Genomic DNA, 25,371 nt, shown 5'->3' with positions numbered 1-25,371 from the left:
GCAAAGCAGGAAATTACCAGCAGAAGTTGCTAGTAGAGTACGAAATTTTTTTGAACGTGATGAGTATAGTACGGTGTGTCCTGGAAAATTATGATTGTATTTCAGTTACACTTTCAGACAGAAAGACATGCATGCAAAAAATATTGTTACTTTGCAATTTATGGAACATGGAGCTGGAATGCATGCAGTTTGCATCTGTGCAATTCATCAAAATGTTAAGCTTATGCTTGGTGGAGCTGGTATATGTGAAAATTATAAGGAGATTCTCAGCAATGCAGTTTGCAGTTTGAACTTTGAACAGTACATGCTATATCGCTGTGAAAGGTGTCCTGGGCCCGAAGCTATAGCATCTGAAATTGCCAGCTATTTTCTAGATTATGAGCCACAGGAAGTTATTGTGTTTAAGCAATGGATACATACCGATCGGGCCACACTGAACACGAAGCAAATGGTAGAGGATGAATTTATTGAAGATGTAAAAAATAAAATATGGAGTCTGTCATGCCATCATTACATTGCCAAGCATAAAAGTTTGCATATTAAAGGCCTTAAATGTCATCTGAAAGACTAAGAGCTTGTTGTTCTAATGGATTTTGCAGAAAAATATTATTTTATCATTCAGGATGCTGTGCAAGGCTTCCACTGGGACAATAGTCAAGCAACAATTCATCCGTTTGTTATCTACTTTCGTCAAAATAGGAAAGTAGAATCTTTAAGTTTTTGCGTTATCAGTGATTGATTGTGGTATGACACTATTACAGTTCACATTTTTATCAAGGAGCTCATCAAATATATAAAAGCACGGTTTGCACAGGTATCCCACATTCATTATTTCAGTGATGGCTCCAGTACTCAATATCAAAATTTCAAGAATTTCCTAAATTTGTGCTATCATAAGAGTGATTTTGGAATGATGGCCGAATTGAATTTTTTTGCTACTAGCTGCGGGAAATCACCTTGTGATGGGACTGGAGGTACAACAAAGTGGTTAGCAGCAAGAGCAGGCTTGCAATGGCCACTTAATGGACAATTTCTTACTCCCCTAGATCTGTTTCACTTCTGCTCTGAAAACATTAATTCCATTAAATTTGTTTTCGTCAGTAAAGATGAAATTGAAACTGAATTGAAATATTAATGTCTGCTCTCCAACCAGGACAATACGTTGCATGCATCTATGAAAATGTGTGGTGGATTGGGAATATCTGAGACCTCTACAGAGCAAAGGGATGCATTAATAAACTTTATGCACCCACATGGTCCAGCAAATTCATTTTATTGGCCACCAAGAAGTGACAAGTGCTGGGTTCCGGAACACCAGATTATTGCAGTTATTCCAGCTCCATCAGTAAATTCGTCTGGCTGGCAATACACCATTCCTCTTGAAATTCATCAGAAAATTAATGTAGCATATGAAAAATTGAAACAGGTTAGAGGAAAATCTAAGGAACCCAAGAGTGCCTTCTAATTTTACACAGGACACTTAAAGAATTTTACTATCAGGCTTGGGAACCTGTGTAAAGAAACCCTTATCCGGCTTGGGATCCTGTGGTAAAGAAACCAACCCATGGCTGTTGTTGCTAAGCTACAGTCTGTAAACTGACGAGCGAGCGCGCGAGTTCCCACTCTGCCAACCCTGCTACGTCACAGGGCGCTTCTACAGGCTGTTCCACAACGTAGTACAGTCCCTGATAAGGCGCACGCTTTAAATCTGTGACGACGCCGTGTACAGATACATCCCGGCTGCGTTTACTTTTAGACAAATGCGTTAAGAGTATAAGGAAAACAATAGACGATAGCTTCTTCGAAACAAAACATTATAGAGTAAATAATATTAACATAAGAACGGAAGTCAGGATTCTACTACAAACATAGAACCGAATGCCTATTCATATGAATGTATGTTCCTCTATTCGTAAGATGAAGCAGATATAGTGCAATCAGTCTGTAGAATTTAAGACTTCTTCTTACTTTGTGTTTCTACTAAAAGGTAGAAGTTTTCTTTGAAGGGCTGCATTAAAACTTAACGATTCTTGCAACACGAAGAGTGTTTAAAAAGTAACGAGAAATTTATAATTACGTGTGTTGTATTAGTTCGATTCGCAGTTTTTTTTTTGTCTCTGTCTCCGTAAACATGTCTGAAAAGTATTACCAGGTAAATCCCATTTCACGCAATGTCTTGTGTAAAACATCTTTCTGCAATAAAAATGTATTTTTTGTTTCACGCCAGTGAGCAATTTCCATAATGTGGGCACAATTTTTTGGTTTATGTAAAAGTCTTCCATCGTTTGTCGAATGACTGATTTTGTGAAACTGTCTATAACGATGGGTTTCCTCCCTAAATTATTAGTAAGTAATGCGCCATGCGTCTTGTTTTCGCGTTCCTTCCTTATGCGTCCTATTTTGGCGAGGCTGACATTTGCATAAACTGCAGCCCTTTGATTGGGACTGGTAATATTAGTCAACAGTTCTTTCTGTGTAGCCTCCTTAACACAAGCTGTAATAACGTTAGAGACGATCGAACATTCGTTCTGCGCAATTATCTCCTTCGTATTCTGCACATTTTCTTGCAATGCAGGGCGATTATCCATCATTCCAAATACTGAAGTACACAAGTCAACTGACTGAGATTGGCAACTAAGATCCCACGAACAGAAACGACATACATCACTGCACGCCGAACTACACCGCTAGATAGGCAACTGATTTTGGGTTGCCCTGTATGCCAGTGGCAGGGATCTTCCGGGCAAGGCCACTTCCCCCACCAAAAGCGCTGCTCGCTCTCGAGTTTACAGACAGACTATATCGGGCATGGCCCATACGGCAATGGGAATGCTGTTACTCTTAGGTGAAATGAAACTAGCAGTGGCTAAGCCACCATGGACCATAGCAACTAATTTATACACTTCTTTTCCATAAGTAAGCTGGTGGTGTTCATTACACATGCAACTAATAATTAGATGATTATGCAAATAAATTTTATGATTTACATTCATTCTTAATAATAATTTTGTGTGTGTGTGTGTGTGTGTGAGTGAGTGAGTGAGTGAGTGAGTGAGTGAGAGAGAGAGAGAGAGAGAGAGAGAGGGGGGGTGGGTTGAGGGGTGACAATTAAGAAATAACATTGTTTCTATTTTTATTCTTTTGCTATTCAGACTTAAGCTAGGTCCTATTCATCAGGACTTCTTATTTCACTTATCCCAGGCATTAATAAACATGTCTAAGGCAAAATAAAAGATTTCAGGTATAATTTGAGTGCTAGAAAAATGTATTCAATCTTCCAGTACGCCTCTTTGATGATGCTACTTTTTAGGGCCTTATATGCTTGCATTGCAAAACCAAATCCACTTTTCTGGATAGTTTATAATATGCTCTTTCCAATGGCCATAGTTTGGAAGAGTTTGGAGAGAACACTTGAAAAATATGACTAAAAATACCCATTTTTAGCACTTTTTGAAAAATCGTCAAGTTCACCTAGATTTGAGAAATAATGGAAAGCAATAGGAGAATGAAATTTTATATTCTAAGACCTTGTGTTGGTGAGTTATAGTGTGCAAAGTTTCATGTACATCCCACAATTACTTTTGGAGATATAAAAAACTAAATTTCGCTTTTTTTTTTAAACAGCTATCTTTTCGTCCAACTTTGTTTCAAATTATCTATATGAAAATTGCTCAGAAATCCTTTTCTTAATATTTTACTTTAAAGAGCTCTAAAAGTTGTATAAGATGGCCAAGTTTTGTTTCTTTCATGCAAATACTTACAGAGATATCTCATCTCAAAGTTGCTGAAAATGCAAGGACGTACTATAGAAAGCTGTAACATGGTCTTAAACAAGTGACTGTATCTCCGAAAGTACTGAATTTCTGAAACTGAAACTTTACCAGTGTTCATTGAGAACATGTGTGAATGTTCGTACAAAATTTCATCAAAATCCTTTAGGGTCATGTCGGAGCCTCTAGATCACTTGGCATGGAATGACCCGGTATCTGTTCTTTCGGACATATACGTAAGAACAGACACCATATCCATACAGAGTATAAGATATGAATTGTTGCCACACCCACCTTATTCACCTGATATAGCTCCACCAGACTTCCATCTCTTCCGAAAACAAAATTTTTCTGGGTGGATGGAGATTCACTCCAAGTGAAGAATTGATAGCCAGAGTTGACAACTATCTTGCAGGCCTGGAGGAAACTCATTTTTGAGATGGGATCAAGGTACTGGAACATCACTGAACCAAGTGCAAGTACTTTTTATGAATTCCATTCCGAGAATTTTTCAAACCACCCTCGTACTTATAACTACTTTATCTTTGAGGGAGGGACAGACAGACAGATCAGCACCACAGCCATGGGAACCCAGATGGCTCCTTCCTATGCCAAGATTTTTCATAGGTTACTTGGATGTGGCTTTCCTGGGACCCATCTGCCTTAACCCCCTGATTTGGTTTACACACATTGATGATATCTTTGTCATAAGGACTCATGGAGAGGCTGATCTTTCAAAATTCTTCGTATCTCTTAATTTTCCCAATTAAATTTCACATGGCCCTATTCCAAATTCCATGTCACATTCCTTGACATTGATTTCATCACCACCAAGGCAGCTACAAACATCTGTTCGCATCAAACCTATGAGCAAACAACAGTATTACATTTTGACAATTGCCATCCTCTCCATGTCAAATGATCCCTCCCACACAGCCTTGGCATTCCAGGCAAATATATCTTTTCAGATGCAGAGCCTTTACAACAATACATCATCATTCTCATATCACAGCCTTCACTGGATGCAATTAGCACACAAGTCTAGTTCAAAAGCAGATTTCCCAGGCACACATCCAATCCTGGTACTGCTGATCACTAAAACCTTAGGAGTACACCACTTGTCAATCAGTATTATCCTCATCTTGAATGTATTAATCATCTACTCTGATCTTCCTCAAATCATGTGCTGAAATGAGGTCCATTCAGTCTGACACTTTGCCCGTCACCTTCCCAATCTCTGCAATATTCTCATCAGACCTAATGACCCTATGCTCCTTCTGGTCCAATTTCCATAACCTATGGCTCCTACTCCTGTGACTGTCCCCAGTGTAAGACTTGCCGAATGCACCCTCCTACCATCAACTATACTAGCCCTGTAATTGGAAAAATATATACCATCACAGGGAGATTCAATGTCAGATGACACAGGTCGTATACTAGCTGTTATGTCAACTCTGCACAGCCTTTTACATTGGCACGACTACACTTAAAGTTATCAGTTAGAATCGACAAGCATAGACAGAGGATGTATACTGACAACACACAATATCCTGTTGCAGATGCCATCTACATTCTTCCCCCTAGACACTAATTTCTTAAAACTCTGCAGTCGGAAACTGGCACAACAATAAGTCCTTGGTTCTCGTCACCCACATTGCCTTAATTTATGTTAATTTGTTTGGTCTACACATTTCTACACACTGTTTCCTTCTTCACTCCCTTTTAGTTTTCAACATCTTTCATTTTCTGACCCATTTCGTGGGTACATTCTCCTTAAGTTATTAAAAATCTCAGCCTCAGACATACCTTCCCTACAAGTTTTACGTAGCTGTTCCACTTTAAACTCTTCCGAATGCATTCTCTCACATATTTTACATTTGTGATTTGTTTCCAGTGATAATCTTCATTTAGGTAATCAAACAACACTGCGTCTTTTTGTCTATTTACTTGCAGTACATTACAACTAACAGTCAGACCCTGCACGAAGTGTTCATGTTCACTACTACTACTACTACTACTACTACTACTACTACTACTACTACTACTTGCATTTTACTTTAGTTGTCTATCATTGTGGGTTTGCTGTTTGCTATACACAATAGAACTGTTTGTGAACCATGTCACGAAGCCTCTGGCAGTATCCAAAACGAATAAACAAAAGTGCCAGCCATCCCCCCTCCCACCCACACATGTATGTTTCGCATTTGACAGCTACAGGCTATTAAGAAGGGAGAGCAGAAATCTGTTTGAAAGGAAGTCCCAAATCCCATTGAAAACTAGTCCAACATTCCACAACCTCTTATGTTGCTCACTTGGTTGCAGTCTGCAACCCCAATTAATACTTTCCAGATGTAAGTAGCTGAACCAACAACCAGTATGCTGTGTATGTGCAGAGTGAACTGTGTTTCACCAGATTACTCTTTGCGGAATTCATGTTGATTATGGCAGAAGACATTTTCAATCTCCAGGAAAGGTCGTAATATACTAACATAGAACTTATTCCTATGTTCTTCAACAGATTGATGAGCAGAAGCGCAACCAGTGCAGATGTTGACACCATCTGTGACAGCATGACATACCTACCAACCAATCAGAATCTGTCTTATGGGCTACATAAGACCACAACATCAACTGTTTTGATAATCAGTTGCTCCTGATGAAGACAATGAAGGTAATCATCGAAAGTTCAAAGTTTTACCCTGAAATGACATGGTAAAAAGTCCGACAATGTTTTATACAACAGTGCCGTTGTGAAAGACTTTGTTCTTCTAGGAGGGTTGTCGAACAGATGTGTGTGATTGTATGCCCATATCACTGACATCAATCTGTTGAAGAACAGAGGAATAAGTTTTATGTTAGTATATTACGACCTTTCCTAGAGACTGAAAATGTCTTCTGCCATAATCAACATGAATTCCTCAAAGAGTGATCTGGTGAAACACAGTTCACTCTGCACATACACAGCATACTGGTTGTTGGTTCAGCTACTTACATCTGGAAAGTATTAATTGGGGTTGCAGACTGCAACCAAGTGAGCAACATAAGAGGTTGCAGAATATTGGACTAGCTAGCTGCGTGATTGGATTTGGGACTTCCTTTCCGACAGATCTCTGCTCACCCTTCTTATTAGGAAGAAGTTGTTCAAGAATGTTTTAAACAACCCTTCTCGGAAATAGGGATGACCTGGACCCTTTTCAATTTATCATGGTAACTCGTGGATTTCTAGCTGTAGTGACAAGGCTTGCAACTAGATTTCACACTTTTTGCGAACAGATGCTGGTCTGACCTCTAATGTTCCCTCCTATATGCTGAACACCAATATTTAAACACACTCAATTTGCCCATATGCAATAAACTAATGCTAGAATGGGACTGATTTTTCTTCTTCACATAATCAACACCAGATCATACACAGATTCCATCATACCAAAAGCCTTTCAATCTCTCCCCCCCCCCCCCTCCCCCCCTCTTGAAGACTTTAGCTCAAATTAAATCCCTCTCTCTCATTGTCTCACACACAGCAACTAATAATGCACGAAGCATCGCCAAGAAGAGTGGTAAGTTAAAATATACTGATAATGAGATACAGAATTCATATTTACACAATGCAGCCAACAGCTTACAATAATGACACATTTGTGATTATTAGCTTACCCTCACTGTTAGCCCGAGGCTAAGGTTGACAACTAAGTTCAACTCTTTACAGCCTCTTGCTGCACAACAGGGCATCGATTGATAATTTTGTGAATCTCATGTTTGTCCTTATGATTACTTTTTCTTTCTTCTTACTGGTAATCACGCGTACCAATAAGGTACATTCTACCTTCCTATACCTCTAGCAGAAATCTCTATACCACCTGAAAAACTTTTTCACCAGGGAAAATTGCTTCCATGATCCAGCCCAAAAATAACTTAGTTCACCTAACCATAACATGGATTTAATCATGCATGGGCCCCTCCCCACTATCTGTAATCTTACTAATTAGCTCTGCTCATCTTAGCCCCCCCCCCCCCCCCCGAGATGCAGGTGGGGTGTATTGAAACCTCACCTCCCAATATCCCAACTGGCACCAGTGCAATGTATATCCAATCACAGTCATTAATTCAGTTTCCAGCTCTCTATTAACTCACTGCACAGCATTGCCAAGGGAAGATTGTTCAAGTACTGAACATCTCGACCATGTACCCATCTGGATTAACAGTTAAAGCAATTATGTTCCAGTTATTACATATACATCTTGTCCTTCCCCTACACAACCTATTACTATTATCTAACAATCTGCAGTTAAATTCTTGCACATGACCCTGAATCTTGTGTCACCTGATTAAGCACTGCACTCTGCTTGAAAAAGCTGCATACCTGATAGTTTCATCCAATTTCTTCAGTGAAAAACTGTGAAACTTAAAAATTAAGGAACAGAAACTTACAAACTGTTTAGGACTCACCGAAAAAAGCAGAAGTGCTGCATTATCAGTAGGTACACAAACAAATAATACAGAGCCCCCCTCTCTCTCTCTCTCTCTCTCTCTCTCTCTCTCTCTCACTCACTCACACACACACAGTTACAGGAGCGAAGGATGTGGTGTAGAGAGAGCTCCCATCTGCGCAGATCAGAAAAGCTGGTGGTGGTGGTGGGGGGAAGTATCCACATGGCACAGGTTGTGAACCAGCCACTGACATCCCGTATTTCATAACCTGCTGCATGTTTTGCCACTGGGTGGTGGCAACAACAGTTTGGTGGTGACCATTCATTCTAGTTGCTAGCTGGTTGGTTGTCATACCTTGCGCACACCTGTGCGTGTGTGTGTGTGTATGCGCATGCGCACGTGCGTTTTTCCTACAGCCACAAAAAGGAAGCACATTATGAAAGCCAGCCAAGCTCTGTACCGTTTGCTTGTGTACCTATTGATGACGCAGCACTTCTGCCTTTCGTTGTCGCCTTGATTCCTAAATAATTCTGAACAAGGAAAAAAAAAAACATTTCCATCAGAAAAATACTGACAGAATGTAAATGCTTGGGTGTTATTTTAATTACTTACAATATCAGTTGGAGGCATTTTCCTTTCTTGTTCACCGTGCTTTTTTTCAACAACCTCTTTCAGTTTTTCTTCATCCCAATTCTCCATTGTATCTTCATCATCACGCATGTCTACATACATACTACGCTTCTCTGCTTTACGTTCTAATGATAAATCATGGGAAAATTTACATTTATCTCCCTTTGTACACTGGCCTTGCTTAAAAAATGCACACAACACCGACTTGGGATCTATACCTGAAATTAAAATAAATAAATAAATAAATAAATAATTCAATGAATAAACAAGATTTAAAACAGTTCTCAGTTGGTTCATTATTGTTAAAACTTTACCTTTCTCAACTTTCTGTGTTGAAACTGGTTTAAACAACATGTTCATTTCTTTCTGTTCCTTGAGTTTCTTTTCTTTTTCTTGTTTCTTGAGTTCATCATTCTTCTTCGCAGCACCAGCATTTTTAACTTGATGCTGCACTTGTTGGATAAACTTTTGCTGTTTTGCACCTTTTTTATTTTTTAGACCAAATGTTTTATCCTGCATGAAAGAGAGCAAATTTACTTTTTGTACAAAAGTGTTTATTACTTTAAATTTATTTTTATTTGATGGGACTAAGAGCAAACAAACCAAACTAGCTTTTGATTCATGGTTTGGACTCCTGCCAAAGATTATAAGTTTTGCCTTTGCCTTGCAAAATTAATATAACTGGACATCCCATATATAAACCACAGGCAGTATAATATGTCTTATCATTTCATCCAAATGAATTGTGTAATACCAGGTGATTACTGGACATATAGGTGAAGAAAGAGCTAAAAGTCAATGCAGTTGCCTTTCTTGGGCAAAACTACTGTATTAAAAAGTATATTTAAATCACTTGCCTGATAAGCACTGAAAATAGACTACTTTGAGATGAAGAGAATTTCTCATGCTACAATAACCTAAAGCACAAAATAAGCTCTTTCCTGGAGCAGACAACAACAATAAGAGCTGCTACACATAGAGAGAAAGTGATAAAAATGGCAGTAGTTAGTTTATGGACAAGTAGGCCGAAGTGTTACCCTGTAATGGTTCAACACCCTTGCAGGATATATATTTAGAATTATATACCTTCAGCTGCTAACGAGTGCTGATATATATCAGCGGGGATAGGTGAAAATGTGTGCCCCGACCGCGACTCGAACTTGGGCTCTCCTGCTTACATGGCCGACACACTATCCATCTGAACCACTGAGGGCACAGAGGATAGTGCGACTGCAGGGACTACCTCGCGCATGCCTTCCGAGAGACCCACATTCTCACCTTATATGTCCACAAACTACATTCATAGTGTCCCACCTCAACACACTCATTACTCGTGGAAGATATTCTTACCAAGTCCTGTAAGAGTTTGGGATATATGTGTGCATCTGCACATGCCCAAAAGAACAGACACCATATCCATATAAGTATACTTAGAAGTAGGTGGACTTTAGCAACATGCTACCAAAAACACAGGAAACTCTTAAGATGTTAACCACAGAACCATGCTGATATTGTTTGTAAAGTTAAACGTATACTGACTACTAACATAGTCTTAACGAATTATGAGCAGCCAAGTCAAACAATAATGCAAGTTTTGCAGAGGTTTTGCTACAAAATGAGGAACCCTAGTTTGCTACTGCTGTAGAGCTAAGCTAGCTTCTTCATAGTTGTGAGGTGGCTTGTTTGTGCAATCCCAGTAGATATTATTGGAAGATGATGGTAAACTGCTAATGTAGCAGAATATAAAGGGTAATGATAAGATGATCATGGTGTTATCAGAATTTACACAGTGGTTGTACTATACAGCAAAGTCGACCAATCATATCTCAAGGTTAAATTCAGAATTCATCAACAAAATATTTTAAAAAATGAAATAAAGCTGTCCAAATCCAAGTGTTATTTGAACACTGCTTTCTTTAAGGAAGGTGATAAGAGATTGATCACAATAACTACCGACCTGTTTCACTGCTGCCATCATTTTCCAAAATTTTCGAAAATGTGATTTATTCTACAATAGCATCTCACCTCAGTAAATCAAAGTCTGGATATTTGAACGGTTGCTCTACTGAGAACGCCATTTACATGTTCACTCAGCAGATTTCTCAAGCATTAAATAATAAAATAGTTCCAATTGGTATTTTCTGGACCTATGAGAGGCATCTGACTGTATGACAATATTCTCCTATGTAAATTGATATTTTTGGGACTAATGGTGCAGCTAACAAATGGATAATGACACATCGTATGAAAAGAATGTAGAAATTTGTAGTTAGTAATTCACCAACATTACACAATTCCAAAAGGGGAGAAACCATGTATGGGGTTCCCCAAGACTAATTCATAGGCCCACTATTGTTCTTCATACATGTAAATGATCTTCAGTCTAGTATACAACAAGTAGAATTAGACTACATTGCAGATGACACTAGTACCCTAAACAATCAAAGCATACATACAGAAACAGAAAAGTGGTAAATGAAGCTCTTAAAAGTATTACTTACTGATTTTCTGCAAAAGCCTCATTCTCAATTTCAAAAACTCACACAATATTCAATCCTGCACATCTTGGGGTACTTCACCAATGTTACTTGTAAACATGGCAAGGAACCACAAAATTCTTAGGTGTCCATATTAATCAGAATTTAAATTGGAAACAGCGCAATTTGGAACTCTTAAAACAACTGATCTCAGCCACATTACCATTTAAAATCACTGCAGAATTTTGGGCCAGAAAAATCTGTAAATTGACATAATTTGCTTATTTTCAGTCAATTATTATCTTTATCCTCTAAATTAATCTTCCAGGCATTTGTTTAAGGACTTATGCATTCTGACTATTGCTTCACAGTATATTTATTACACCCTGAAGTTCATTGTAAATGATGCAATACAGTTCAGAAGGAACAATGAAAACCAGAAGCAAAAATGACATTAATTACTCTGCATTAAGGTTTTAGCACAAAAATGGGTGCACACGGCTAAAACAAAAATTTTTGATCGCTTACTCAATGATATAACATGCCTGACAGACAGCACTGTAAGGTTGCATGTCTACTCAAAGAGTCCATGTCACCTAGTGATTGAACTGGCTCATGAGGGTCAACAGAGGCATCCAATCACGCCCCTTTGGCTTTGACCTGTGACGTAAGGGTGGTGGTGGTGGTGGTGGTGGTGGTGTGAGCGTCGCCACATAGTTCAGTTTATGAGTGTGTTGTATTCACAGATGTCTTTTGTTGCGATCAGTGGTGCCTTCTGGTGGTATGTTTGTGGTTTGCGTGTTGTGTGGTGTATTGGGTTCATTTTCGTATTGCTGTTCGTCCTCCAAGGTATTGGTTTTGACTGCTATGACAGGTATTGGTTACAGTGAGTGAACAATTTAGTTTTTGTTGTGTCTAAGTTATTGTACTGCTGTTTGCTGTATGTTGTGTGTTAATTTGTTTAATTTAATTTGTGGCTGCTTTTGTTAGGTATGGATAGGACGGATAAATTCAACAGTGCTCGTTTGGGTGAGGACATGGGGGACAATGCGTAGTCCCTTATAAAATTTTTGCAACTGTATGGGCTGCTGGCAGAAGTGGTGAAGCGCGGCGTGTGTCAGCAGGAAATGAGGTTGGCAAAAGTTCCGGCATCTCAGACTAGGGACAGCTACATGTGGCGGTGCCATAGCGACAACCTATGGTACTCCTTAAGGCACGGTACCTGGTTCGAGAGGTCTAACTTGGGCATGCGAGAGATTGTGTTAATGACTTATTATTTTTGTTATAGATCCTCTCACAGTTTTTGTGTGCAGGAGACTGGTGTGAATGAGAGGACGGTTCTTGACTGGTTTTCATTTTGTAGGGAAGTGCGTTCTGAGTATATTAAGTACAGGGGTAAGTTGGGTGGGCCTGGGGTGGTGGTGGCAGAGGTTGACGAGTTGCAGTTTGGGAAGAAGTAGTATGGGAGGAGTAAGTCTCTGTGTGGTTTATGGGTTGGGGGAGGGGGGGGGGGTTGTAGCTGTGGTGGTTTTTCTGAGTGCATTGTTAGGGTTTTGGAGGGGTGGACGAAAAGGGAATTGGGGGGATTAATTGAGGAGCTTCTTGACGAAGGCGGTACAGTAGTATCAGATTCTTTTTCATCTTATAGGGGGTTGGGCGAAAGGGGGTATCAGCATTTAGTAGCTAACCACAGTTTGGAATTAAAAAATTATGAGACTGGGACTTGTACAAATACGAGAGGGGTTCTGGGGGGCGGTTAAGTCAGTTATTGGGAGGGGGAAGAGGCGATCTTCTAACCTTTAGTCACATTTAGATGGGCACTGTTGGCAGAAGCGTGTCCCTGAGGGCTACTGCATTTTTAGGTTTTTTAAGGGCAATTAATAAAATGTATAGGCCAAAGGTGGCTGGTTAAGGAGTTGTGAGGGTGGATGGCTTTGGGGGGGGGGGGGGGGGGAGGTGGAGGGAGGCCCGGGGGGGGGGGGGTTATAATTGTTGGTAATGTCTGTGTGGAGGTAGGTGGGTGGGGAGGTGGTGGTAGTTTTGGGATTATGTTGTGGAGGATCTATTTTGTTGCAGTTGTTTAGTTGTGGTGTGCAAATGAGGATTTTTTTTAATGGGTCTTTGATTTTGGTGGGAGAATTGAGGTTGGGGTGATGGTGGGTTGGGAGTTTCTTTTGGTTGTGTTGTTTTTGTGTGTGTGTGTGTGTGTGTGTGTGTGTGTGTGTGTGTGTGTGGCCTAGAGTGCAGTGCTGGAACTTTTTTGAGGTAAGAAGTCATTCTTTCCTGTGTATTTTTGCGTGTTATGATGGTTTATGGGGTACTTCCGTGTTGTTTGGTTGGTGGTATCAGTGTTTTGGTATTGCAAGTTGCTATGGACCTATACAGGTGAAGGGGAGTGTCCTACTCCAATGTGTGGTCATAGCTATGGGTGTTTTGGTATCTTGAGCTGCTGTTGACGTATACAGGTGAAGGGAAGTGTCAGATTCCGATGTGTGGTTGTAGCTATGCGTGTTTTGGTACCGTGAGCTATACAGATCAAGGGATGTGTTCGATTCCAATTTTACTTGTCTAGGTGTTAGTTTTGTGGCACCAATAGTTGGGGAAGTGGTGTAATTTTTGGAGGACTGACAATTGCAGTTGAGCTATATAGGTGATGGGGAGTGAACGGTTCCAGAAGATATTGCATGTAGTGGAATTTGGGAATTTTGTGTTGTCGATTTATTTCGCCGTTTTGTGTCATTTGGTATGGTGGTCTGTGTTAATGTGTGTTTAAATTTAGTTTGTCCCCACCCAAAAACCCACAATTTCCCACACTTGTCCCGTTAGTTTGATTATATTTTTGGAGGAAGATGTGTACTGCTTTTGTTGTAATGACAATATTTGCGACAAGATTAATTTGTGGCCGAGATCGTGATTAATATGGATTAAGCTTTCGCAGGCAGTGCCTTGCCAACTACACAGCAACAAGTAAATATCTCGCAGTCAGAGCAATGAACAATTGCTTCCTTACATACCTTCTGAGCTACAGCAAACAAAAGTAAACTGGATTTGAGTCACAATAAGGCACACAATTTGAATTTATTATAATAGGATCCGTGCAGTTTGAGTATAAAGTCAGTAGCAAAACATTAACTCAGTAAGACTATTGAAAGTTACGGTCAATTTTAACTTCCTACGAAGATGCTAGTCCAGTGGCAGAACAGGGGAGCCTCTAAGATGATATGGAGAATAACTAGTGACTAATTGAAGGAAGTTGTCAGACAGTGGGGAATACACAAACAGAATGACTGATAGTGCACTGCTAGTGAAATACAGGGATCTGAGTGAGTCACAGCCAGGCACAGAATTATATTATCTCAGAAGTTACCAATAAACAGGCAGTGATCTCTCAGGATTCGTATCACTGGATCACTACAAAGTGAAATAGTGAAGGTATGCTGATCCTTCATTATCAGTGTCCTTGCTTACTTGTTTAACATATCTTTTCATGTAAGTGTTTTGCCAGGCAAGCTTGAATATTCAGTGTAAAGGCCTCTGCACAGAAAAAAAGAGAATGATTATGTTCATATGTTTAACTGTATGGTCACTATTAAATGAAACAACAAGTTTACTGTTACCAGTCACCGTTTTATTTATTTCCTCGACGCGTTTCGACGGTTTAAACCTCCATTGTCGTAACAACACACACTCACAAATGTAATATTAACTAATGTAAATCCACCCAATGATGGAGGTTTAAACCCTCGAAACGCGCCGTGGAAATAAATAAAATGGTGACTGGTAACAGTATAGTAGTTGTTTCATTTACTGTCAGTAACAGTAAAGCCTTACCTAAAAATGTTCGCATTTAAAGTATGATCACTACATTAACTGTTATAGCTGTTGATACAGTGTACATTGAGGCATACTTTATTTCTACAGGCACATATTAACAGATTCTAAATTCAATTTCAGACCTGGCCTGCAACTTGTCTGTCAGTATTTTCCTTCCTCATTCTTAAATTATATATTTCATCTGAGGTCACACAAATGGTATCATTACCAGTTTGAACTTATTACCAAGTCATCATTAGATGGTTTGATTATTTCATATCATAACTCATCACCTGAGCAGGATCACAATCTGAGTACCTCTTTGAACTTGTTTTGCTGATTTGGTTATACATCAAAACCAGTAATGACAGGTCTAACATTTGTGTGACTTGAGATTAAAATATATAACAAAAATTTACAGTATGATCACTATTTTTCACCTAAGGCACTGTAAACTGATCGTTAATTTCCTCCAGGAGTGCTAGTCTGCAAGGTTTTCAGGAGAGCTTCTGTGAAGTTTGGAAGGTAGGAGATGAGGTACAAGCAAAATTTAAAGCTGTTACGACAGGTTGCAAGTCATGCTTGGGTAGCTCAGATTGTGGAGCACTTGCCCACTAAAGGCAAAGGTCCCGAGTTAAAGTCTTAGTCCAGCACACTTGTTTAATCTGCCAGGAAGTTTCATGATCGTCACTGGTCTGCAGAGAAACTAATATTGGCTAACAGAGAACGACGCGAAGGACTGTCTGTTTCACTTAGACAATTATACATAACTTATTTGATTAACACACCCACAAATGCCAACATAATGAATATGCATTGATGTGTAGTGATTACTATTGTGATATTCTGTGACAGCAAATTTCCCCGTGAATTTGATCTACGGAACATTTCACGAACAGTTTAAGAAATTGCTTTCTATGGGAGCAGTAGGTGTATAGCAAAGAAAAAAGTAGTCCAGGAGAGGGAGGAGGAAGATAGAGGACGATTTGAAACCAATAAAACTATTAATAAGCTAAAAATCATATATCTAGATCCTCCAGCCACACATAACTGATGTTACGTGTAAGTCCTTTTGTTTAGTATACAACACCCCACCGACAATGATGTCACTAGAGGAAGCACAGTTGTAATTGGGCAACATTTGTCACATGTTCCATAGCTCATCTGAACAAATCATTTATTTAAATGATATGGAAAGAGTAAGCTAGGCCTACAGGTAATGTACACATGACTAGTATTAAAGTTAGTCAACATATTGTTACCTTTAGTCCTACGTGTGCAACTAAACTTAATATTATTATTATTATTATTATTATTATTATTTTACTGGCTATCAAATTTCACCTTGACATTCGTCAGTGGAACAGAAATAGACAAGGAGACATTACTTTAAATTAGATTTAGAACTTGCTTCGCTACCTGTCGGGCATTTTACGTTACTGGGCAAATGATTCAATATATTTGTTGCTGATGCTGAAATCCTTTCTGAGCCACTGACAGCTGTAACAATGGGTAATAAAGGTCGTTGTATAGGAATCAAAGTTAGTCGTGTTCCTTTCGGAAAACCATACTGAGATTTAGAGAAAAGACAAAAATCTTTAACTTGATAGTGGGACGGCAATTTCACACCAAACTGTTCTAGATGCGACGAGGATACATTAACCACTACGTCATTTTGTTCGGCTGGATCATGTGGACGTGCAGATTATTCAAAAAATGTTTTAAGGTGACTCTTAACGTAACTTTTCCCTTTGAAACATTTTACATGACTATAAAAATATTATTTTGTCCTGCATTTTCGATTTCATATAAAAACTTCAATATTGCAACCGATCACGTAAGCTACTTCCACACCTGAGAATGCAAGGACATGCCTACTGGAATGGCATGTTGTCTAGTATGGCAATGTAATGTTATAGCAGACATACTTAAGGTCTGAGAACTTTTCTGGTGATTCAATGATAATGATACCTTACGAAAATGCGATATCCCGAATCCAAATAGGGAGTAGTATGTTATGCCGCCACATTTGAAAATTTGGGACGTCGTTTATCTGTTCTTTTGCATAAAAATCACTCAACATACAAAGTATGTCAAGCATGATGTAAATACATAAAACGAATCTCCAATTATTTTAGCCAGATGTGCTCTAAAGCTAATAAATAAACACAATAAAACAGCTGTTAATGGGTTAACAAGTAAAACTCGACTTCCGTGCACAGCATAATCATACATACTTCTATAACTTTCTCCTTCTTCTTTTCGACCGTCTTTTTACTAGGTTGGGCAGGTTTGGCTTTAGGTGGCATTGCATTAAAGATTTGTAAACACCAACATCCACAATTACGAGCAAGTGTAACTACACTGCAAAGCACACCACATGCACAGAATATATTCCCTATTCAGTCGCCCGAATCCATCTTTCGCGACTGAATGCACAACGATTCCTGTCTCACTATATCGATTGTTTAGAAAAAGTTATCGTTGGAACAGAAGTGGATGCAGAACCAGTCGGCATGTATGTTATCCCGAAGAAGTCCAAAATCGACTATGATATGATACAGATACAATTAAAGATTTCTTGGAAAACTCAGAGTAGAGACTGATAAAACAGTGACAACTAAAACATCTGTCACGTTATAATATTCACAATAGAATGCTGCTCACAGGAAACTCATACAGCCCAGATCGATAATCCATAATATGAGTGCTCACCATCTTCTTGAGCTCTACATCATTCTCGTCATAAGGGGATGTCCACTCAGTTTCCTTAGACAGACAGATGGGATGACGTGGAGATTTAACAGTGGGATAGAATCATGTGCATATCATCCGAAAATGGCCTGTAAATGTTGATGGTATTCGTAATGGGACTTTACAAGATATGACCTGCCTCTCAACGTGCAGATGGGACGATGTCGAGATTTAACAGTGGGATAGAAAAATGGGCATATAGTCTGAAAATGGCCTGCAAATGTTGATCGTATTGGTAACTATGACTTTACAAGATATGACCTGCATCTCATTAGGAAAGGAAGGTGGCTGGGATGATAGTAAAATCTTTAAGGGGGGGGGGGTGGAGGCTGAAACTCATGGGAGTACTACTTTTTTTTGGCGAAGATCAGTATACAATCATCGAATACTGATTGAAATTAATCTTAATGAGAAGCTCAGACTTTCTCATGAAAGTGCAGTGTAAAATTATGCTTGTATGTGACAAGATTCTCACAAAAGCACAGTGGAAAGTAATGTTAATGTATTGCATCAGAATATCAGGGAATTAATGAACAAAGTAGATGAGCACCTCGTTTGTTTAGAAAATTTACAAAAATGAGGGTGGAACAGATGATGTACTATGCCTCTCTGAACATCATATAGTCACAGATATGGGAAAAGTAAATATAGGTGGGTATATGCGTTCAGCACATGTAGGTAAAGACACTATATGGAGAGAGGAGGAGTTGCCATATATGTTAACATTTATCATGGTGTGAAAACTTCAGAAGCTAAAAAAAAATTGTGTACAGCAACTTATAGTATCATGTGCATGTGAGCTTCAGCTAAGTAATGGTACTTTTATAATTCCAGCTGTGTATAGGTCCCCATTGGGAAATTTTCAGCCATTTATTAAAAACTCAGATTCTTTGTTGTGACATCGGCAGACACAGGGCAGAAAATTATTGTTTGTAGGAATTTCAGTGTAGATTTTCTGAAAGAGCTTGATCTTTAAGTACTACTTGGTTCTTTCAATTTGATGTCAGTTACTGGTTTTTCTACTCTGGTAGGACAGGAAAGCAGCACACTGATGGAAAATGTTTATATACCAAGATAAATTTCATCAAATAAAACCTTTTACTGTTAAAAATACACTTTCTGATCATGACACACAGCTAGTTTCAGTCCTCAATACAATAATGCAAACCAGTCCTCTAAAATAGTGCATTCAATTAACGATTAACAACTGAAAATTTTAGGGAAAGCCTGCAACAGTTAGACTGGGGTGAGATGAACAGAGAAACTGATGCTAATTTGAAATAAAACGTATTTTTTGAAACTTTTATGAGTATATTTGAAAATAGTTTCCCTAAGAAGACAGTGAAACATTATTGTAAGAAACCATCTAAAAAGCCATGGCTTACTAAAGGGATAAAAATGTCTTCTGAACAGGAAAGTGAAATATATCTAATAGCTAGAAGGCATAATGATCCACAAACAAACATTATAACAGCTACTACAATGTATTAAAAAAATTATTAGAAAGAACAGTAGTACGTGCATTATGTCTGAGAGTAGCACCTCTGATAATAAAATTTAAACAATTTGGAATATTGTTGAAAGGTAAACAGGGCAAATGAAAGTACAGTAAGACTGTATTTCAAACACACTCAATGAAAAGTTTTTAACAAAAAATTGGAAGTAGACAGTATTCTAAATAACCATTATTTAAGGGTAGAGAAAATAGGATTCAGCTATTCAGTAGAAAATAGAAGGCTGTATATGGAAGAGGCCAGACTTATGCAGTTTGATAAAACTGAAATTCAACCCACCATCATACTGAAATTAGAAAAATAATAAATTCACTCAAAAGTAAAAGCTCACACAGAATTGATGGTATTTCCCACATAGTGCTAAAAGCTTTTTTACAACAGATAAGTAGGATTCACAGCTACAATAAAACAGGGCATTTTCCCAGATAGACTGAAATATTGTGAAACCATTGCATAATAAAGGGGATAGGTCTGATGCTAACAACTACCACTCAATCCCACTTATGACAGCTTTATACAAAATTCTTGAAAAAGTAATGTATTCAAGAGTAGCTTCACATATTTGCAAAAATGAAGTAATAACAAAATGTCTGTTTACGTTTCAGAAAGGTTTTTCAATAGAAAATGCTATATATGCTTTCACTGATCAAATATAAATGCATTGAATAACTGAACATCATCCATTGGGATAATTTGTGACCTCTCAGAGGCTTTTAGAATGAGATTTTCACTCTGCAGCGGAGTGTGCGCTGATATGAAACTTCCTTGCAGATTAAAACTGTGTGCACGACCGAGACTCGAACTCGGGACCTTTGCCTTTCGTGGGAAAGTGCTCTACCATCTGAGCTACCGAAGCACGACTCCCGCCAGGTACTCACAGCTTTACTTCTGCCAGTATCTCGTCTCCTACCTTCCAAACTTTGCAGAAGCTCTCCTGGGAACCTTGCAGAACTAGCACTCCTGAAAGAAAGGATATTGCAGAGACATGGCTTAGCCACAGCCTGGGGGATGTTTCCAGAATGAGATTTTCACTCTGCAGCGGAGTGTGCGCTGATATGAAACTTCCTGGCAGATTAAAACTGTGTGCCCGACCGAGACTCAAACTCGGGATCTTTGCCTCTCTCGGGCAAGTGTTCTACCATCTGAGCTACCAAAGCATGACTCACGCCCGGTACTCACAGCTTTACTTCTGCTAGTATCTCGTCTCCTACCTTCCAAACTTTACAGAAGCTCTCCTGTGAACCTTGTAGAACTAGCACTCCTGGAAGAAAGGATATTGCGGAGACATGGCTTAGCTGTATATTGGGATCAAAGGCTGGAAAAAAAACATATGACAAGTGTTAATGTATGTATGTATGTATGTATATCAAGCTAACTTGTTCCAACAATTTACACACACACACACACACACACACACACACACACACACACACACACACACATATATATATATATATATATATATATATATATATATATATATATATATATATAGGGTAAGTTGCGTAAGAGGTAACACCCCCATTATTCCGTTGGCGATTGCACGTATCGACAAGCGGTGTTCGGCGAATCATAGCTGACTATGGGGCACATACTTTGGTACATGCACAATAATCACAAGGTTTATATTGACCGAGATAATGAGGCAACTACACGTTTTTTTAAATGGGACGCTATACTTTTCATTCGAACACTCAGAAAAAGACTTGTATAGTGATGTAACGCATGTTGCTATTGTGATTAAAATTTCGCTTACAAGACGCTGGAAATATTGTGCTATTTAAGGTCGATGCGGTTGGAAGCGGCTGCAGACTGTAAACACACCTCGCGTGACCTGCAGGCCAAGTTGCTCTACGCAGGATGCATGTCCTACGCTACGTAGGTAAATCCTCAACTGCCCTCTTTTAAGCAAAGTTTGAATCACAATAGCAACATGCGTTACATCACTATACGTATCTTTTCCAGAGCGTTCGAATGATGGTAAAAAAAAGTATAGTGTCCCATTTAAAAAACATGTACTTGCCTCATTATCTCGGTCAATATAAATGTTGTGATTATTGTGCATGTACCAATGTATGTGCCCCATAGTCGGCTATGATTTCCCGAAAACCGCATTCCGATACATAGAATCGCCCCCGGAATTGAGGGAGTGTTACATCTAATGCGACTCACAGGGTGTCCCAGTTATCTTGTCCACCCAAAATATCTCTGGAAAACGACTTTCACCAGTATCAATGTAGGGCTGGTGCCCATGAATGTACATATTTGGAAACATTCTAAAACGAAAGCATATGTGTTTTTTAACACAAACGTATGTTTTTTTAAATGGACCTCCTTTATTTTTTTCTTCAGTAATCCATAGCATGACAAAGCACATACACAATGGCGTTGATTTCATCGCAATATTCCCATTATATCCCGAGATATTGAGACGCGAAGTTGACGCTTGAAACACCCGACATGCGCTGCTAGCGCATGTCCTGAGGCTCAGACGTGAACCCCATGCTGCCCGTAATCACGCAGCAGACCGTATTATTCGTTTCGGACCTCTTGATAAGAATGGAAGTGTGATTATGCATGTCAATCACAACGCGATTAGGGGCAGCATGGTGTTCACGCCTGAGCCTCAGGACGTGTGCTAGCAGCGCATGTCGGGTGTTTCAAGCGTCATATCTGTGTGTGTGTTTGAAAATTCCCATTAAAAAATTCTAGGACTTGTATCGTGGAGTAAGTAAATACTATTTTGAACAGAAATTCATGATCATAACATAACAAACATCAATTCATCACTTGAGCACATTTGCTTGTATTAACACTTAAACATTGCGTTCTGTATGTACAATATCGTCAGTTCTTTTTTGTTATGGAATAATGTAAGAATGTAAAGCTTAAGTGTTAATAGAAACAAATGTACTTAAGTGATAAATGGATATTCCATTATGTATACTTTCGAATTGTTACCTAATAACTGTACTGTCTCACATCTAATTTTATTACGGACACAGAAATGAATGAGTTAAACACCAGAACTGAAACCTTCACAGAACCAAAATAACACATTTCTAGATATGGGTTCCAGTTCAAAATATTATGTACTTACTCCCCTCTACAGGCCATAGAAGCTTGTAACAGGAATTTCCAAGCAATGTGTACATGACATATGGTTTTGCTTGTATTAAGCTGACAAACCCTTGTCTTTGTAAAATGATCATTGGGTGAATAAATTACTATTAAAAATCAAATTTCCATATGTCCTATGGCACATTTGAGGAACATCTTGCAAAACAATAACAATGAGCATCATGCCCACTGACAGCAGACGCACAGACAACAGCTATTCAACAGACTTCTATTGTAGCAGTCAGAACTACACTCCTGGAAATGGAAAAAAGAACACATTGACACCGGTGTGTCAGACCCACCATACTTGCTTCGGACACTGCGAGAGGGCTGTGCAAGCAATGATCACACGCACGGCACAGCGGACACACCAGGAACCGCGGTGTTGGCCGTCGAATGGCGCTAGCTGCACAGCATTTGTGCACCGCCGCCGTCAGTGTCAGCCAGTTTGCCATGGCATACGGAGCTCCATCGCTGTCTTTAACACTGGTAGCATGCCGCGACAGCGTGGACGTGAACCGTATGTGCAGTTGACGGACTTTGAGCGAGGGCGTATAGTGGGCATGCGGGAGGCCGGGTGGACGTACCGCTGAATTGGTCAACACATGGGGCGTGAGGTCTCCACAGTACATCGATGTTGTCGCCAGTGGTCGGCGGAAGGTGCACGTGCCCGTCGACCTGGGACCGGACCGCAGCGACGCACGGATGCACGCCAAGAACGTAGGATCCTACGCAGTGCTGTAGGGGACCGCACCGCCAATTCCCAGCAAATTAGGGACACTGTTGCTCCTGGGGTATTGGCGAGGACCATTCGCAACCGTCTCCATGAAGCTGGGCTACGGTCCCGCACACCGTTAGGCCGTCTTCCGCTCACGCCCCAACATCGTGCAGCCCGCCTCCAGTGGTGTCGCGACAGGCGTGAATGGAGGGACGAATGGAGACGTGTCGTCTTCAGCGATGAGAGTCGCTTCTGCCTTGGTGCCAATGATGGTCGTATGCGTGTTTGGTGCCGTGCAGGTGAGCGCCACAATCAGGACTGCATACGACCGAGGCACACAGGGCCAACACCCGGCATCATGGTGTGGGGAGCGATCTCCTACACTGGCCCTACACCTCTGGTGATCGTCGAGGGGACACTGAATAGAGCACGGTACATCCAAACCGTCATCGAACCCATCGTTCTACCATTCCTAGACCGGCAAGGGAACTTGCTGTTCCAACAGGACAATGCACGTCCACATGTATCCCGTGCCACCCAACGTGCTCTGGAAGGTGTAAGTCAACTACTCTGGCCAGCAAGATCTCCGGATCTGTTCCCCATTGAGATTGTTTGGGACTGGATGAAGCGTCGTCTCACGCGGTCTGCATGTCCAGCACGAACGCTGGTCCAACTGAGACGCCAGGTGGAAATGGCATGGCAAGCCGTTCCACAGGACTACATCCAGCATCTCTACGATCGTCTCCATGGGAGAATAGCAGCCTGCATTGCTGCGAAAGGTGGATATAAACTGTACTAGTGCCGACATTTTGCATGCTCTGTTGCCTGTGTCTATGTGCCTGTGGTTCTGTCAGTGTGATCATGTGATGTATCTGACCCCAGGAATGTGTCAATAAAGTTTCCCCTTCATGGGACAATGAATTCACGGTGTTCTTATTTCAATTTCCAGGAGTGTAGTTTTTAACGCTACACTTCTGGGATAAATGTCACAAAGCAAAAAGCGAACTCGAGTGGTGAAAATAAACGTTCAGTGGATGTTGTGTATCCAACACAAACAGAGAACATCCTATGGCATATCGAAAACTGCTTTACAAAGACAATGATTTTATGAAAATAGATAATCAATGTTATCAATGCAGGAAGAAATAAAATAACAGTGGAAATGCACTCAGTAGCTGCAGTAAAACAGTCTGATATATTTAAAGCTTTTGCCTAATAATCCCATACATGCTTAACATTACTTACTTCATGATGTCAAAACTGGGAATTAAAGGAAATGTTGACATTTCAGAGAATGATAATTAAATTAATTCCAACCCGCCTGACTGGCCACACAGTTTAAGGCGATGTTGCCTGAGTGGGAAGGTGTGCCGGTCTCTGGCACGAATCCGTCCTGATGATTAGTGTCGAGGTCGAGTGTGCTGCCTAGCCTTTGGACGGTTTTTAAGTCTGTTTTCCATCTGCCACAGCAAATGTCGGCTGGTTCCCGTTGTTCCACCTCAGTTACACTATGTCGGCGATTGCTACACAAACACTGTCTCCATGTACACATTCACCATAATTACTCTACCAAGTAAACATTTTGGGTTACAGTTATCTGGTATGAGACGTTCCTGGGCGTGGAGCGGTGAGTGTCCACTGCGGGCCAAACCGCACAATAACCCTGGATTCAGTGTGGGGGGAGGTGGGGTGGGTGGACCACTTGGCCCGTTGTGGAGTTGTGAACTACTGAGAGCCACAGCTGGACGAAACATCTCTGTTGGTTCTAGGTTCCCAGTTCAACACACATTACAATACACCCACAAATTAATTCCGAAAAGAAATAATAAGCATTAGATGGTTACCAAAATAGTAGGAATCACTGGATCAGAACAAATTAGGCAACCAGTTTGAATTTTAACCTTTAAATCATCATGCAAAGCAGTATGTTTTTCCTCCTCTTCAGTACTACAACTGTTTACAATTGGATCAAACAAAGTCCCAATGCTGTGGATAACCTTCATAGAATAACTGTATAGGTATGCACCTGTACAAGCAGTTTACCTCAGAGGACGAACTATGTTTCCTTCATTGCCACAGAAAAAACCTCTCAGCTGACAGTAAATCTTCAGAAATTCGATTTTCAGTAGAAAGTAGAATTCCTCCAT

At 40.0% G+C, this 25,371-nt stretch overlaps 1 protein-coding gene across 1 annotated transcript in view; it reads right to left on the bottom strand.

The window, feature by feature from the left end:
* The window catches only part of LOC126354690 (zinc finger CCCH domain-containing protein 15 homolog), a 49,070-nt gene extending 31,493 nt beyond the window's left edge, over positions 1 to 17,577 (bottom strand). The window contains exons 1-3 of the mRNA XM_050004498.1: positions 17,356 to 17,577; positions 9,143 to 9,341; positions 8,811 to 9,046 (exon numbers count right to left, since the gene is read on the bottom strand). Coding sequence (XP_049860455.1) covers positions 8,811 to 9,046; positions 9,143 to 9,341; positions 17,356 to 17,427 — 507 coding nt within the window. The 5' untranslated portion in view covers positions 17,428 to 17,577. The remainder of the gene's footprint in view (positions 1 to 8,810; positions 9,047 to 9,142; positions 9,342 to 17,355) is intronic.
* Positions 17,578 to 25,371: the final 7,794 nt, after the last annotated feature.

Source organism: Schistocerca gregaria, chromosome 3 (genome assembly GCF_023897955.1).
Source record: "Schistocerca gregaria isolate iqSchGreg1 chromosome 3, iqSchGreg1.2, whole genome shotgun sequence".
NCBI classification, from domain to species: Eukaryota; Metazoa; Arthropoda; class Insecta; order Orthoptera; family Acrididae; genus Schistocerca; species Schistocerca gregaria.
Note: the sequence above shows the minus strand (reverse complement) of the source record. Positions and strands in the feature narration are given on the sequence as shown.